The sequence below is a fragment of the Schistocerca cancellata genome, chromosome 10 (genome assembly GCF_023864275.1).
Source record: "Schistocerca cancellata isolate TAMUIC-IGC-003103 chromosome 10, iqSchCanc2.1, whole genome shotgun sequence".
Classification (NCBI taxonomy): Eukaryota; Metazoa; Arthropoda; class Insecta; order Orthoptera; family Acrididae; genus Schistocerca; species Schistocerca cancellata.
Window position 1 is genome coordinate 59,499,380 of NC_064635.1, and position 17,755 is coordinate 59,517,134.

Consider the following 17,755-nt stretch of genomic DNA (forward strand, 5'->3'; position numbering starts at 1 on the left):
ACACTGACGGCGGCGGTGCACAAATGCTGCGCAGCTAGCGCCATTCGACGGCCAACACCGCGGTTCCTGGTGTGTCCGCTGTGCCGTGCGTGTGATCATTGCTTGTACAGCCCTCTCGCAGTGTCCGGAGCAAGTATGGTGGGTCTGACACACCGGTGTCAATGTGTTCTTTTTTCCATTTCCAGGAGTGTAGTTCGATCTCTAGGAGAGTATTTCTGCTAGAAAGAGCAGATGTGCAGTTGTTACCATCCCACTTGGATAATGAACTGACATAATTTAGTTCCAGTATGATGGGCATAGAGAAACTTTGGGCAAAGATTAAACGGACTGTAAATTGTGCTCTGGAGAAGTATGTACCGAGTTCGTGGATTAAGGACACAAATGACCCGCCGTGGTTTAACATCGAAATTCCCAAATTGCTGAGGAACCAAAGGCTGTTGCACCCTTGATTCAAAAGAGAAGGAGCAAATGGCGACAGTCTAAAGTCACCAGAGACTAGTGCGCCTGTAAAAAGATCAACGCGCGAAGCAGTAACGTCATACCTTGGCAAAAGCTCTGGCCGCTAAGCCGAAAAAATTGTGGTCGTATGTAAAATCGCTAAGCGGGTCTAGGACTTCTATCCTGTCACTCATTAGTATGGCAGTACAAGATAGCAAAAGGGACGCTGAAGTTTTAATTTTCGCGTTTAAGAAACGCTTCACGCAGGGCAATCGGACAAACATACCGTCGTTTGAGAATTGCACTGACTCCTCTATGCAGAACATATTAATAGGCATCCCTGGTGTAGACGAACAACTGAAACAGGTGGAAACGAATAAGTCTCCAGGTCGAGGTACAGTCAAAATTCGGTTTTAGAAGTTATCTAGCATTTATTGCGAATCTCCCAAAGCAAAGTCCCAAGAGGCAGGAAAAAAGCGGAATGACCTCTGTGTATAAAGAAGGGTGAATGAAAAATTACAGACCAATATCCTTGACATTGGTTTAGTGCAGAATTCTAGAACATAATCCACGTTCGAATATGATAAATTCCCTTCAGGCGGAAAAGCTTCTATCCACGAATTAGGACGGTTTTAGAAAGCATCACTATTGCGAAATTCAGACTGACCTTCTCTCAGATCATGCGAACAATGGATGAAGGGCAACACGCAGATTCCATCGCCCTCGATTCCGAAAAGCATTTGACAAGATGCCCCACTGTAGGCTGTTAATGAAGGTACGAGCATATGGAATAAGTAAACAGATATCTAAGTGGCTCGAAGACTTCTTAAGTGTTGGAGCCCAGTACGTTGTCCTCGGAAGTTGAGTCACTGTAGGAGGATACGAGACGACTTAGACAAGATTTACAGTTGGTGTGATGAATGGCAGCTAACTCAAAAAAAAAAAAAAAAAAAATGTTAACGTGGATTAGTAGGAAAAACAAACTCGTACTGTTGGAATACAGCATTAGTTGTATGCTGGCTGCACAGTCATGGCCGGCCGGTGTGGCCGAGCGGTTCTAGGCCCTTCAGTCTGGAACCGCGCGACCGCTACGGTCGCAGTTTCGAATCCTACCTCGGGCATCGATGTGTGTGATGTCCTTAGGTTAGTTAGGTTTAAGTAGTTCTAGGGGACTGATGACCTCAGATGTTAAGTCCCATAGTGCTCAGAGCAATTTGAACCATTTGAACACAGTCACGTCGTTTAAATATCTGAGCCTAACGTTGCAAAGCGATATGAGATGGAACGAGCATTTAAGGACTGTGGTAGAGAAAGCGAATGGTCGACTTCGGTAGGAAACTGTGGTTCTTGTGTAATGGAGAGCGCATATAGGACACTGGTGCGACTCATTCTTGTGTTTTGCTCGAGATTTTGGAATCCGTACCAGGTCGCATTGAAGGAAGACATCGAAGGAGTTCGGAGGCGGGCTGCTGGATATTTTGCCGATGGGCTGAACGTCACGCAGCTATTACGGAAATGCTTCGGAAACTCAAATGGAATCCCTGAAGGGAGGGCGCCGTTCTTTTAGACTAATACTATTGAGAAAATCTGGAGAACCGGCATTTGAGGCTAACTGCCGATCAATTGTACTACCGTCAACATAGATTTGGCGTTGTTGTTGTTCTGGTCTTCAGTCCCGAGACTGGTTTTATGCAGCTCTCCATGCTATTCTATCCTGTGCAAGCCTCTTCATCTCCCAGTACCTACTGCAACCTACATCCTTCTGAATCTGCTTAGTGTATTCACCTCTTGGTCTCCCTCTACAATTTTTACCTTCCACGCTGCCCTCCAGCACTAAATTGGTGATTCCTTGATGCCTCAGACTATGTCCTAAGAAGCGATCGCTTCTCCTAGTCAAGTTGTTCCACAATTTTCTCTTCTTCCCAATTCTATTCAATACCTCCTCATTAGTTATGTGATCTACCCATCTAATCTTCAACAGTCTTCTGTAGCACCACGTTTCGAAATCTTCTATTCTCTTCTTCTCTAAACTATTTATCGTCCACATTTCACTTCCATACATGGCTACACTCCATACAAATACTCTCAGAAACGACTTCCTGACACTGAAATCTGTACTCGATGTTAACAAATTCCTCTTCTTTAGGAACGCTTTCCTTGCCATTGCCAGTCTACATTTTATATCCTCTCTACTTTGACCATCATTAGTTATTTTGCTCTCCAAATAGCAAAACTCCTTTACTACTTTAAGTGTCTCATTTTCTAATCTAATTCCCTCAGCATCTACCAATTCGACTACAATCCATTATCCTCGTTTTGCTTTTGTTGATGTTCATCTTATACCCTCCTTTCAAGACACTGTCCATTCCGTTCAACTGTTCTTCCAAGTCCTTTGCTGTCCCTGACAGAATTACAATGTCATCGGCGAACCTCAAAGTTTTTATTTAATCTCCATGGATTTTAATACCTACTCCGAATTTTTCTTTTGTTTCCTTTACTGCTTGCTCACTATACAGATTGAATAACATCGGGGAGAGGCTACAAACCTGTATCACTCCCTTCCCAACCACTGCTTCCCTTTCATGCCCCTCGACTCTTATAACTACCATCTGGTTTCTGTACAAATTGTAAACAGCCTTTCGCTCCCTGTATTGTACCCCTGCCACCTTTAGATTTGGCGTAAGGACCGCGAAGATAGAAGAAATTAGTGGTTGTGCGGAGGCGTATAGACAGCCGTTTTTCCCTCTCTTTATTTGCGAGTGAAACAGGAAAGTAAATGTCCAGTAGTGGTACAGGGTACCCTCCGCCACGCACCGTACGGTGGCTTGCGGAGAACGTGTGTAGATGTAGAAAGCAAGTGGTAAACTGAAATCCTGTGGCACGGTACTGCGAAACTGAAGTTTATCACAGGTACTGCTTGCACCCATACAGTATATGCAGGAAAACTACTCACGGGCGGGGGATCCACTTGTAGAAAAACTTACGTTGGACGTGACAGATGTGAAGAGAAAAGCGCAGTGCGTCTGATTACCGTAACAGAAACGCTGAAATGCTGCAGCTGACATGACGTGTGAACAAAGGCACCGCACATGTTGAGACGAAACTCTTGTTGCCATTTCATCCGTCTTTTCTAAACAAATACGAAATCGTCTAATCGATAATGTTTTCGCTATTAGATTATTATTTTATTTCATCCTGAATACATTACTGCACTTTCGGCTTTGTAGCTATTCTTCCAGTACCGTGCAATTCACGGTTACGTATGAGCATTAGTACATTGTCAAGAAATTACAATGAACACCAGAGCATCTACGTAGCACATTGGTCGGCGTGGTAGCCTTCCCTACAGAGCGACCCGGGTTCGGTTACCAGTACCTCCTCCGATTTGTCTTACGTTAAATGAGGCGCTGTCTCAATAAAAAAGTAGCGGCATTCACTTACTGTCGGTAGCAGCTGCAGGGATGGCGACATGCCAGTCGCAATAGGTCTCAGGCCTGATCAATGCAACTTACACTGCGTGCCCTTTAGAAAGAACGATAACGGTTTGTTACACATTAACAGTATACTTTCATGGAGTAAATTGTAATTTTGTAATAATGTACTAAAGTAATCATCTTGGGGTTGAAGCTCTTTTTTTCTCTGTGTTTGCTTTTCACACACACACACACACACACACACACACACACACACAAATCGTAAAACCTACTCTCTCTCTCTCTCTCTCTCTCTCTCTCTCTCTCTCTCTCTCTCTCTCTGTCTCTCTCCCTCTCTCCCTTTTTACACCACACACACACACACACACACACACACACACACACACAAATCACAGACACTGTCAGCCATCTCGTTTTTACACATTCAACTGTTCCACTGCCCGCCATGTTTGTTTTTACAGCTGGTAAACGGTGAAACAGTGACAGTGACAACTCTGTATATAGTGTTTGACAGTGATGAAGATGAAGAAAAAGAAAATATAAGTGAAACATTACGTAAATACACACACACACATACACACACACATACAGAGAGAGAGAGAGAGAGAGAGAGAGAGAGAGAATTAATTAATTTCAGGCATAGAAATAACAATTTTCAAATCGTAATTTTGGCTTACACAATTTATCTACTTTAAGGTGTAATTGAGTTGCAGATGACAAACTGTGGAACAAAACAGTCACCGTAGAAACACAACACATCAGAAAAACCACACCATGTGGTAAGCAGGTATAAATTCACTATTTATGTGTTTTTTCAAATATGTGCAATTACGATTTGAAAACTAATAGTTGCATGGATGCAAACAGTAAAGAACATTCTTTATCTTTAACAGATGAAAAATAAAAGCCCGCTGAAGATGCTGCAACTGCAGTGAAACATGTTTGGGTTAAAAAACAAAATTGTGTTTAGCTAAAGGCGGACCTTATCCAAAAACATACGTAATGTGCTAAAGATAAAATATCAGGAGACTCCTAATAATAAGAGTATCATCTAAATGTGCGATTTTTAGAGAAACAATGTCTTCCGCAAATCCTTTTCCTTTTTTGTCTTTGTTCACCTACACATATCTCAACAAATGTGAGTAATCTTCTGGAGTCTAGCTTTTTTTTCTCTAAAAATGGGATTCAAAACTTTCATCGTATTTTTACTGTAGGCCTAAAACTACAACACGTGCATCTATTCTGTTGACACTGTTCACATGACGGTACAACACTTAAATCTTGTCCCTTGCAGACTGGTCTACTGTTAAGCCCCTTCGCACTTGACAACGTGTTCATCTGCAAAGTAATGTCTTTCCTCAGGAAGCAATTGCTTTTGTGTGAATACCGTACCACAGCACAATACAGTACGCTTGGCGTCATAAGTCTTCCTAAACTTATATTGTTATTCAAAAAGCGAGATACAGCGTAACAGTGGAGAGGTAAACGGTGCCAGCAAACAGGATGCAGAATTTCATGCAACAAAGTACACCAAGGACGCAGACTACGACAAAGCCTCCAGTAATGTTACTACAGCAAACATGATACAAAAACATTTACTCTTGAACAAAGAAATATACTTTTCGGATTACACTGAATGCATGTCAGGTCAAAAAATGCTTAACAGTGTAACTCTCCAGTAAAACCCAAGCACATTCAAGTGAGCAATCCCAACAAAACAGACGCACATGTTAAAGCTTTGGGCTTACAATAGAAATGGTTCAAATGGCTCTGAGCACTATGGGACTTAACATCTATGGTCATCAGTCCCCTAGAACTTAGAACTACTTAAACCTAACTAACCTAAGGACAGCACACAATACCCAGCCATCACGAGGCAGAGAAAATCCCTGACCCCGCCGGGAATCGAACCCGGGAACCCGGGCGTGGGAAGCGAGAACGCTACCGCGAGACCACGAGCGGCGGACTTACAATAGAAATCAACTCAAAATTTGCTATGGTATTTTACAGAATTGAACATATGATCCATAGGTGGTGAGTGACTTATAGGTGTCGAAACAGGTTGTGGGTAAAAAAGAGCATGGCAACATTGCACATGTACTTACAAACAGTTTGGCTGGCAGAGCTTGTTTGCGTTCCTAAAGTAACTCACGAAGTCTTTATATTTTCTGAAAATGTCTGGAGCACAGGGGCATGACGCATCAAACACATGTCTTAGGTCAGGGTCTAATGCCAATACGACTAAAATCACCAATAAAACGTTCTTTTATGCAGAATGTGTTTTTCAAAACACACAGTTTCTTACAGTGGGACTGCGCCTACTCGTCATCACCGATTTCGTCCAAATTTGTGGTAGATTCAACTCCAAATGACCAAGAGTTTGGAAAAAAAAATAGCTCATGTTGTATCAAAAATAATCATCTCATTTGGCGGCGTCTATATTTCTGAAACTAATAAACATATACAATGAACTTTGTTTTTTCATGAACGGGAAACTCAAAAAGTTGTTTTTCATATCTTTTCATAGGTGTTCAATATGTCCCCTTTGAGATGTACGGCATATGACAATGCGGCATCCAAATTGTTCCCACATTGAAGCGAGCATGTCTTGAGTTACAGCTTCCAGAGCTGCTGTTATGCTACGTCTCATGTTATCCATTGTTGTTGGTAACAGAGGCACATACACAGAGTCTTTTATAAAACCCCACAAGAAATAATCACGGACAGTCAGGCCCGGTGACCTCGGAGGCCAATAATGTAAGGCTCAATCATTTGGTCCAGTTCGACAGTTCCATCGTTCAGCAGTCCTGTGACTTAAAAATTGCCGCACTTCTAGGAGCCAGTGTGAAGTTGTTCGGATCAGTCTCCAGCTATGGGAAAAAGAAAGTTCTCAAGCATATCGAGATACGTGCTTCCTTTAACAGTGTTCTCGGCAAAGAGAAATGGACCACAGGCCTTGTCTCAAGTAACGTAATAGTTAAGATTTTTTAAAAATCGGAGATCCTTTTTGATACACTCTGTATTTTTGGCGCGCGTTATTGCGAGACATTAACCACTGATGTTGGGCTAAGTTCCAGGAAGCGGTCGGTGAAGCGGAAAAAGTACAGAAAGGTACTCGGAAGGTCGTAGGGTCGAATCCCTCTGCGGAAGCTATTGTTGTTTTCTATTTTTACCTTACCTACATTGCAAATAAACCGAAATAATACTTAATGTATTTTAATTATTTATGGTCATTAATTTTCATAAAAAGGTTTGGGAAGGAAACGCAAAGAAAAATTAAGACTTTCAGATAAATTTCCAAGAAAGGGTTGTGCTCACTTGTCCAGGAGGACACTACAAATAAGTTTTAAGAAGGATTGTAAGTAACTGGACAGGTAAAATTGTGGCGCTTATAGCGTGTGCAAATGTCAAGAAGATTACGGTTTCTCCTGTTCTTATAATGAATATTACATCAGCACGTGTAAATCATCAGTTACAAAATAATAACAGTATCTACTTTTATGTAGGAAGTTCTCGCGTATGCCTTAGCTATAATGCCTTCCCGAAAATTTATTTGCAATCCCAACTTTTCCTTTGGTTTTCAAGTCTTTTATCAAAATGATAAGAAACGTTTGGCCATCTGGACCTCCCACTTCAGACACTCATTTCTGGCCAAGCCCTGCATGTACCGCAAAAGTGGACGAAATCCGTCACGAAAAGTTGGCGCAGACTATCTTCCAGTGAGTGTTTACGTATATTTTTCAGTTCTCTGTCCATCCACCCCGCAGAGACTGTGAAAATAAAAGTAGACTAATCACAACTCACAAACAGGCATACAAACAAAGAATCTTTTCCCTCTGAGTCCACAACAGGAACGAAAGGAAACCTTAAAACACGGTACCGTAAAAAATCCCCACTGCAGAACACTTTGGTGCAGATCTGCAGTGTGTTGATGCAAATGCAGCAGATGTTTAACGGATTTCAATTTCAGTGACAGCAGCGAGGCAACATGCAGTAACAGAAAGAGGCACACGGCCTTCTAACTACGTAGGGTACATGTTAGTAGGAAATATTTTTATTTCTTTTGGCACTCCATGCCTTGTGGGACACACAACACACCGTACACAGTTCAAGCACAAACCTCCATCGTCCTGCTGGCTTCCATCGTTCGACGTTTCGTTCGTTGTTCCCTCTCGCAGTACTTGTTGCTGGGTCGACGTCCCGTCCGGGTCCAGTGGTAGAAACGGTTTACCACCACCACCACCACCACCACCACCACCATCTTGACTGCCGCCCTCGGCCACAGCACTACACACGGTACCTACTAAGTCCGGCAACTCGCTAACCACACTTTCTGTTGGGTCCTTCGGCAGTCGACACTGGAAATTCTCTTTCGCACTATTGTCAACGCTAGTACACGGTTTGTAATCAGCTGGAAAAACACAACTGTCACTTTCTAAAGTACTTCCCAATTGTTGAGGACTCGGGTCTTGCACAGCCAAGGACACAGAGAACCTGGAAGGAGCCTGCAATCCTGTTTCAGTTCGAACACTTAAGCCGCTCACTCTAACGGCTAACTTGCTAGGATCGACGTCGACTGGCGTACGAACCTGACAGGGCAAACCACTCGCAATCTGACGTTTCTCTAGATCTGATGAAGGTTCTTTCTGGAAACCTCTGTAATCCGTGGTTGGATTTATATCGACCTCTTTGGATACTACATCTGGGAGGTTCATACTCCTCACGTCCTGAATCCCCGATCCTCTTGCAGATTCCTCAGTTCCACCTTTCATTACTCCTCCTGCTTCTTTGGAAGTCCTCCCACTGTCCACATCTCTCTCTATTGATTCAGTTTCTTTGTGGGCTGAAACGTCCTCGAGAGTTAGCGTCCTACTATCAGGGCTCCTGTCTGGCAACAGCATCTCCTGTGTCGGTACTGGGAGCACAGGAAGAGGGTCTTGAACCAACGTCCCGTCACTGCTGTCACTGGAGCTGCTGTCTGGAGAGCAGGATCTGTCACCAGCGACTCCAGAGCTGGCCTCGGAAACGGTGCCTCCAGGCGGAGACAGCGGGAAAATCTCCTCCTCGCTGGAGAAACCAGCCCTCCTCAGCTGTTCCCTAATTTCTGCCTCTGTGTATAGGAATGGGTTGGGCAAATCAATAGATAATGCTGACTGTGACAGTAATCCCTTCTCGTAGATTGTCTGGAGGAATGGATTACTGCTGCTGTTCTTTTCCTGGTCGCCAGAATCTGAACTTGCTTCTGGTATACTGCCTGTTGATGATAGCACAGACCCAGATGAGGGTATATAGCGGTCAGCTGCATCGGAAAATGGATTGGCGTCAAGATCTTCTTTTCCATCCAAATTTTGCCTCGTGCAGACTCGCTGGAGTCGGCCCGACTTCTTTCCGGTATTCAGGTACGTTTCTTCGAGGAAGCGTCGATCCTCTTCGACAGTGCTCCCGCACCCCTCTACAGTCGGCTCCTCTGGCAATTCCGCAAATCCTTCCTGTGGCACTCCAGACTGCATGCACAGCCACTCGTCCTCACTCATGTCGAATGGGTTGGTCCCACTCGCACCACTATCGGTTTCACGAAATGCTGGGTCAGATTCCTGAAGAGCATCGATTCTTTTCAGGACACTATCGATCCGCTTCTCGATGTCATAGTAATCTGGACCGTCATAGGATGCACAAGATCTGCCACCTGGGGACACTTCGCCGCTAAATGGTTTAAGGTCCACATGTTGTACTTCCAGAAAACCTTGTTTGTGATTATTTACAGGTACTTGTAGATATGTCGCATGGTGAATGTCGTCTTCCCCCTTCGTATCATTCTCTTTAGCACAGTTCCCTTGTTCAGTAGTACCGATGGTATCCAGCGTCCTGAGGTCTGTTCTGGAACTGGCATTAGATGGGGGACCGTAGCTGATAGCCAGACCCCCATCTACAGACCGACTGGTGCTGAAGTACCAGTCGTCTGAGGATGACGTAGCAGGGCGGGAACTGTCTCCGCACTCGACATCCGCAAAGTCACTTCCGTCTTCTTCGTACATAAATGGATTTGGTGTCTGGCTTCCATACTCCAGAGACTGCTGAGGGATATCTTCAAAGAAGATATCGTGGTCAGAACCCACTGGACTGCTAGAAGAATCTGTAGTCCAGTGACTATCTGCTTCTGTGTTTTTGGGGTGACCTGTTAGGCAGGATGGTGACTCATTTTTGGGAGAGACTGACGTCCCTACGTTGGAATCAGATGCTTGCAATCTCTTTGGCGATCTGACTCCAGTTTTCGAGTGACAACTGGAATGTTCCGAGTCACTGCTTGATTTCACCAGAATTGTGAACTCTTGGCCTAACAACGGATCTCTGTCTACTACAATTGTTTCATACTCAAAGTCTTCCATTTCAATGATAGTATCTCCCTCAGGTGTTAGAGGAAATGTTTCCATGGTAGCTCTGTTCTCCTTTAACATATTACCAACAGAACATTCTTTGAGATTATTATCTAGAGCTACACCTATTTCTTCTGGAGCGGAAGTTGCTTGCAGTTTGTCTTCTATTTTGGCAGCTCTGTTCCATGCTAACATATTACCAACAGAGACTTCTTTGCGATTATTATCTACAACTACATTTATTTCTTCTGGAGGGGAAGTTGGTTGCAGTGTGTCATCTATTTTGAGAGCTGGTCCTGCATACACAGTCCTCACAATTTCATTCTCAACGCCTGGAGACGATGGCTGAGGAAGATTTACTTTCTCATCTTGATTCCCAGCAACTTTGTTTTTGGTTTCTGATCCAGAAGTACCTGGTGATGGTGGATGGAATAATTCCACTTTCTCGTCTTGTTGCTTAATGATCTTGTTTTCCAGTTCATGAACAGTAGTAGTAGTGCTTTTTACTCCCTCTGTTTCTAACGTATCTGATGCCGTTGGTCCAGTTTGCTTATTTTCAACGACATCTTCATCTTCAACAATAACTTTTTCTGTTCCTTTTCCCGGTGGCTTCTCGGCGGGAGCTATCCACGACTGAACCTTTTCCAGTAGCTTCCTCTCAGTGCTATAAACACTGTCCTTGCCGTGCTGAATACCTTCCGATATGTGGTGTTTAAGTGCCGTTATCTTCTCCAGAACGACTGACTCTCTACGTTCGGCTGATGGAGGTTTCACTACTGCACCTGCTTTGCCTGCACTTTGAGGCTTCTCCCTCATCTCATCCTCTCTGAACACCTGCCCACCACTTGTAGTTGCCACAAGCTTCTCTTCTGTGTTTTCTGGCGTGACAGCCAATGGACCAACTGCTATAGTTGGACTCAGAGGAGGTTCCGATGTCACCGATGATGAACGCCTTATCAATTGCCTTGTTATGGGGTGCAATATGAAGCCTGCTCTTCCCAGAACGTCTCCACCTTCCTCATCATCCAAAAAGACGCTATCTTCAGAGTAACTATCAGTCTCTAATGGAGAGTCTCCTGATTGCAACGATTTTTCTGAAGTTCTGATATTGGTCCCATCGTTCTCGGTTGATGAAGCACTTGAATTCTTTGTACTTGTGGAAGCTTCTTTTGCGGGATGCACAAGTTTACTGTTTATACCCTGTTCACTATTACTAGGACAGCTGGTATCTGCACCTACTTCAGCTGGATTGAGCTCACAGGAAACAGGGGGTTCTGCTGATTTGATGTGTGATGTAGCTATCTGTTCAGCAGAGACTGGTGCTGTAGAGACTTGTGGTGCAGGGTGATCAGAGTGTTGCTGTTTCTCGACTACCGCACCAGGAACTTCAGGCAGGCTTGAGTTGTCTGCAGTGTCCAGTGGCGAAACGTCTACCAGAGGAGGAGGAGAGTCCGAATGAGAACTAACAGAAATCTCCTCTGCTGACACCTTGACCTCTGCCACTGATCCAAGAGTCTGAAAATCATAAGCTTCTCTCTGTTCCACTTCATGAACACTCTTGTAAGATGGTGAGACTGCAGTAGTGTCACCTGTCACATGGAGGTGTTTTGGAGGATTCATTTCCAGAGGAACTGGAGCCACGTGCATTTCTTGTTTCTTTGTGAATGAGGGTCTGTAATTGTCCACTGGATCTCCATTTGTAGCTTCGTTTTTGGTACATGTTGTAGTATCGCTTTTTACAACTGGTGCTTTGTGTCCTATATTATTTACTGATCCAGCAGACTCATCAGACAGTGACTGCTCAGTCACAGAAATAGACTGCGATTTCTGCTGTTCCACATACAGTGATTCTTTTGGAGACTGTGAGGTAGCTGTTGAAGGTAATGCTGTCTTCGGCACACCAAATTCGGAATAACCTGCTTGGGTAGATGATTTTGTGTTCTTTTCATCTAACTGCTCATCATGTTGTTTCTGCTGAAGTTCCTTGTTTTCTACTGTGTTGACTGAGGCACATCCCTTAGAGGCAATTGCGAATGGATCTGGAACTTTACCATAGTCTTCTTTTGCGTTGTCTGCAGAAAAAGTCTTAGAAATGTCAGTTGGAGTGGAAGAGGAAGAATTCGATGGCTGGAATTCACCAGTCCAGATATATGAGTCCCATTGCTGTTGTGCTTCTGACTTAATTTCTCCAGTGAAAGAGAAATCTTGCTCTCTGAATGGACTCAGTGAATCAAATCCTTTCTCAGACCACCAATCTGTTGCCTGTTGTGAGCCACTGACTTTATCAGGAGGCAGCATTGTGTCTTTGGGCGTGTCACTGTTACATCTCATATCTGTAGATGATTGTTCTGTAAAAAACGCATCTTCTGATGGGAACCAAGCCGAGTCTAAAGTATTCAGGACGTCCCTTCCACCTGACCCATAGAACATATCGTTAGATTTTTCTATAGTGGTCTCATCTTTCTGGGGCATGCTATATGATGGCATGAAAGGATCTTCTATCTTGTTCTTCTTTGTGTCAGAACGCTTGGAGTCATCACTATCTAAGCAATCCAGCAGCTGCATATCTGGTAATGGATCAACACTTGGTAATAGAGCAGATGTTGATGACAGACCAGGAGGGAATGACACAGCCGGTGTTTTGAGGTCTTCCAGACTTCTGTCCAAAGATAACCATACTGATTCTGTGGAAATATCTCGAGAGGTTGTTTTCTTATTTGTGTCTACAGGCTTACCCATTTTGATTCTGAGCGCATTGGGCTGATCCTTTTCATTAACAGGCCATTCTTCTGAATCCTGTCCTACGATACCCCCAAAATCGTTAGATTTATCTTTAGAGTTCTGTAGATGACCTGCTACGTCATTAAAATCGTCAGAATGTTCTTTCACACTATTTAGATGGCTTTTGGTATCTTCGGAAGAATGAGATTGTTCTTTTAGAGACTGTAGCTGATCTGCAATATCTCTAAGATCATGAGATTGTTCTCTCAGATTATAGATCTGGTTAGATGCTGATACTTGGACAAATTCTTCCAGCACATCGTATGGTGACCCAGATTTTGTAGAAGACTCTGCTTTCTCACAGTGCTGGCGAGATAAAGCAACGGGATCCAACAAAAATTCTGCTTCATTCGATTGGTATATTAATGACGGTGAAACTGCAGATGGTGTGTCCATGATATTTGCAGCTTCCTCTTCACTTTGTGCTGCTTGCCAAGTGGCATCAAACAGTTGGCTAACCATACTTCTATCTGGAGTACCTACATCAGCTACTTTGCGTTGAGGCTGACAGTCTGAGGCTGATTGGTGCCCATGTGTCATAAATCTGTCTCTGTTACTTTGTGGCATTTTACTGTCCACATCTTGTCGACTCTGCTCATACAGCATGCTGGGTACTGATGCACTCAAAAGTCCATATTCTCCAGCAATGTTGCAAACTGTGTCTGATGAAGTATCTGCCAGTTTGCTAATCAAATTATCTGATTGGTCAGGCATTAAATTCTCTGCAAAAGCTGTTTTCTCTGCTGTAACTGGAATATTGATTTCCTCCTCCTTTACAAGATCTCCGCTAAGAAAAGTACCAATGGCTTTGGAAGTGTAAGTTTCATCTAAGGCACCAGCAGACTCCAGCAGGGGCTTCTTCCATTGCAACACTTCTGAATCCTTTGTTATATGAGAACCAAACCAATCCTGCTCCTCTTTATCTATCAATGAGAAGTGCTCTCTTCCTATCTGTTGACATCTCTCTAGCGACGTGCTATCAGCTTTGTCTCTGTCATCATTTTCTTTTGACTCTGAAGAAATTAACGACTTCTGCAAATTCGAGTCTTGAGGTATCACACTTGTTAGTCCTGAGCAGTCGGAATCTCGAACAAATGTAGGAACTGTTTCTGTAAGTGTGAGGATGTCGGAACAAACCTCAGTCTCCTTGTGAGGCTCAGCTGTGAAGTCAACGTTAGACACTCCAGGAATGAATTTCTGCTGCGAACTAGACGCTGTATTTCGGGCATCCAATGTCTTACGAGGAGCCATATTAATGGTTATATCTTTTATTGTGTCTGTCTGAGTGACAGTTCTTCCTTGAGCAACAGGCAAGTCTTCCAGTAAATCTAATGAGGGAGTCTCTGACACCTTCATCTTATCTTCAAACAACTCCTCACTTGGTGCTATGAGTTCTAGGGCGGTACTTTTCTTCACGTTCTGAGCTGCAGATCGTAAATTATTTAAGGTTTCATCAGAAAGAGTGAAAACGTTTACTGAGGAAACTGACCGCAGATTGTCTGGAGACGGTTTAGCTTCTCCTTGTCTGATGCACCTTACATCTACGACAAATTCTTCTGATGGCTGCACTGGTAGCTCTGATCTGTCCAATGCTTCATCAAAAAAGGCTTTAACATTCTCTGAGCCTACTGGATCTTTCATTACTGGAGATACAACAGAAGATCCTGTGACAGGGGGCACTTCCTGAAACTGTGGCTGCAACGCTAGTTGAGTTCCAGCCTTTGGCTCTTCCTTTCTCTTGACCAAATTCGAATCACAGAAAGGGTCTTTTGGAGCTGTTACACCTTCTCTGCGTAGGCTCTGATCATCCTTCGACTGAACCTGTTCACTACTTTCGACTGGGTGAATCATAGGGAAGACATTGACTGTAGCTGTTGATTTTTTAGCTTCAGTTGACACTAAATCGCTGATTTTAGTAACATCAGTTTGTGGGGTGTCATTATCCTTTGATTGCACCTGTTGCACGCTTAATACCTGATGAGGAGTTGGGGAGGTGGTGACTGCAGACATTACTCCAGTTTCCAGAGGCGATACGTCTTCTCTTATAGTAAGATCTGTTTCCTCTAAGAGAGGTCCCAGGAGTGTTTCATCTTCAGGTGTCTTCTTGAGCTCTTGGATCAGTGCAGAGTCCTGGCTATCTACCAGCTCTTGCAGCGCCCTCTGGATGTCTGCCCAGGATTCATTTCTAGCAGCAACCTCCACTTCGCCTTGCCTCACGTCCACCAGCTTCTTCCCAGATGGTAAGATGCTCGTGTAGCAAGCAGGATCTGCTGGGACTGAAAATCCATGTTCGCGTGACCATGCAGCTGGATCAAAGCCTGCCCATTCATCTGCTTCCATCTCAGTGGTGGTTGAAGTTTTCAGAATGTCATCCAGACCATCGTCTGTGAAACCGCATATGTCGCGATCGTTGTCTTCTGCTTCTTCAGACACAACTAGGGCAGGCACTGTAGGTTGTTGTAAGATTTTGGGACAATTGCTCTCCATCGAGATAAATGCAGCACTTGCTTCACCTACAGAAGCTTGCTCAGCTGAGGCTAAACAGAGCTCGATATCCTGTCTAATTGCACGAACACCGGCTTCAAAGCCAGTAGTCATCTTCATAAGTTTATCCTCCACAGCCGCAGATCCTTGATCTGGTGCGGCTGTGCTGCTGACATCATCTGTACCACTAATGGCTTCAGGCTGTCCAGCCACTTTGCCTTCTAACGACTGATCAGAATGCCCAAACCACTGCTCATCGTTGCTCTGCTGGAGGAAACGTCCTACTTTAAACCTTGCACATTCTGCATTGCTGAAATTCGGTTCACTCAGCCTCATGTAACCAGCCTGTGACGGCTTCACTTTGGGCGGGTGTGGAGGAGTACCCAGAGCCAAAAATTCGTCATCGTTTGTCAGTTCTGATTCAGAACGAGAATGGCTGTAAAAGCTGGACGGCGATGACGATCCCACACTGATTTTTTTTTCATGGTACTTGTGTGAACTGTTGCCCTCTGTTGTTTCTCCTGCTCTGCACAAAGACAGGTGGCTTGAGGACTTGTCATCCCCATCAGCTTCCCTGCTACTTTCTCTGGAATCTCTTTGGTATTTGTGGCCTGCATTAACCTCCAGGCGCTGCATACTGATAGACCTTCCGTATGCGATATTACGCTCATACACGGCCTGTAAGACCTCATCAATGTCGTCTAGTCTCTTGGCAATTACTGGATTGATGACAGTGTCATCTAGATCTTCTTTATTAGCAGCATCTGGAAGCACCGCACCGTCGCAAGCATCCTCATACACATCACCACGACCACCATCATCGTCAATCAGTCTGAAGTCACTTCCAGTGAGAACAGCCCGAGCAGCTTCACCAAGTATCTTTTTCTCTTTCTGGTCAGTCTTTTTCTCACTCTGCAAAACACTGGTTTCATTTGTAGCATTAGCTTCTTTTTGAGTTTTGCTGCTGCTTGGGTCAGTTTCATCCTTCGCATCCTTCCGTTTGCTCCTGAACAGTGTCCACAGCCAGTTGAGGAAAGAGCTTCTGTCTTCCTTTGCTCCTGGCTTGAGTTTCACTGCACTGCTGCGATCTATAGTTAAACTCTTTCCTTTGGTCCCTTGAGAGCTGGGTCCAGGCCCATCTGCAACAGAATGCAAGCGATCAACTGATAGTCTCTCATTCACAACCGGCTTAATTTCTTGTTCTTGTCTGTCAGCAGGCTTCATGTCCGCCGACGAAGTCTTGGCTCTGACCCATATGTCGTCATCTCCTCGACCCGTGAAATCTTCTGTCGACCAGGCAGTGCCACTGTCGTGCAGGCGCCTCCTCGCTCCGGCCTTCGACCACACTTGATCGACAGACGTAGCCGGGGATCTTCCCGAAATTTTCCGTCGCGGGAGCACTGCCGAGGACGGGTCCATCTTGACCCACACCTCGCCGCTGTCTTTACAGCAGGGATCGTCTGCCGCAGCCGCGCTTCCACACAGAGTCTTTCTCAGAGAATCGCAGCTGGCCCGCGTCGGACTGGAACTGGCCAACTGTGCCGCGTCGGTGTCGACAGGCAGCGTCTCTCTAGAGGCCATGGGTAACGAGCCCTCGTCCGAAGTGGAGGAGCGCAGGGAGTTCAGCTCCATCTCCGTGGGCGCGCTGGGTTCCGTTTCTGCAGGTGGCAGTGGGCTGCATTCCCGAGCTTCCGGAGGGGTACTCAGAGGGGGGCGAGGACTTTGGGGCCGAGTCAGTTGCGGAGGCTGGCTCGTGTCGGAAGGTCCCACCTGGCCAGCGACGACGTCAGGGAACGGGTGGACGACCCGGGGCGCCAGCTGCGGGTCCCGCTTGGGCTCCGGCGCCCAGAGGCCGCCCGCCGGGGGGACTCTGAGGACGTCGTCGCGGGGGAAGTTGCGGCGCCGCTGGGCGCGCGGCGTCGGTGTCGGCGTCCTCGACGACGAGGAGGAGCCGCGTCTGCGGCGGCGGCGGCCCGCGCACGAGCACAGCAGCTTGCTCATCGACCGGCGCTGGCTGCTGGCGACCGGCGCACCGGGGAGCTCACCATGCCACCGGCTCCACCCTCCTACAGCGGTCCCTTCGATCAACCGTACGCGAGTCTAGGTCCACAAAGACGCACTGCAGATTACCGAACTTGATGTTGACTGATAGACTGGTAGATCGAAATATACAGCAGTGTCACTCCACAGTTTCCTGTGCACTATCCTTACAAAGCGCTACTACAATGCTTTTTGAATAGACAC

At 45.3% G+C, this 17,755-nt stretch overlaps 1 protein-coding gene across 2 annotated transcripts in view; it reads right to left on the minus strand.

The window, feature by feature from the left end:
* The window catches only part of LOC126106442 (uncharacterized), a 90,935-nt gene extending 73,789 nt beyond the window's left edge, over positions 1–17,146 (minus strand). For both annotated transcript variants that reach the window (XR_007523348.1, XM_049912722.1), the window contains exon 1: positions 7,993–17,146. Coding sequence is in view for 1 of the 2 variants with exons in the window: in XM_049912722.1 (XP_049768679.1) it covers positions 7,993–17,143 (9,151 nt within the window). In the remaining variant the exon portion in view is untranslated. The remainder of the gene's footprint in view (positions 1–7,992) is intronic.
* Positions 17,147–17,755: the final 609 nt, after the last annotated feature.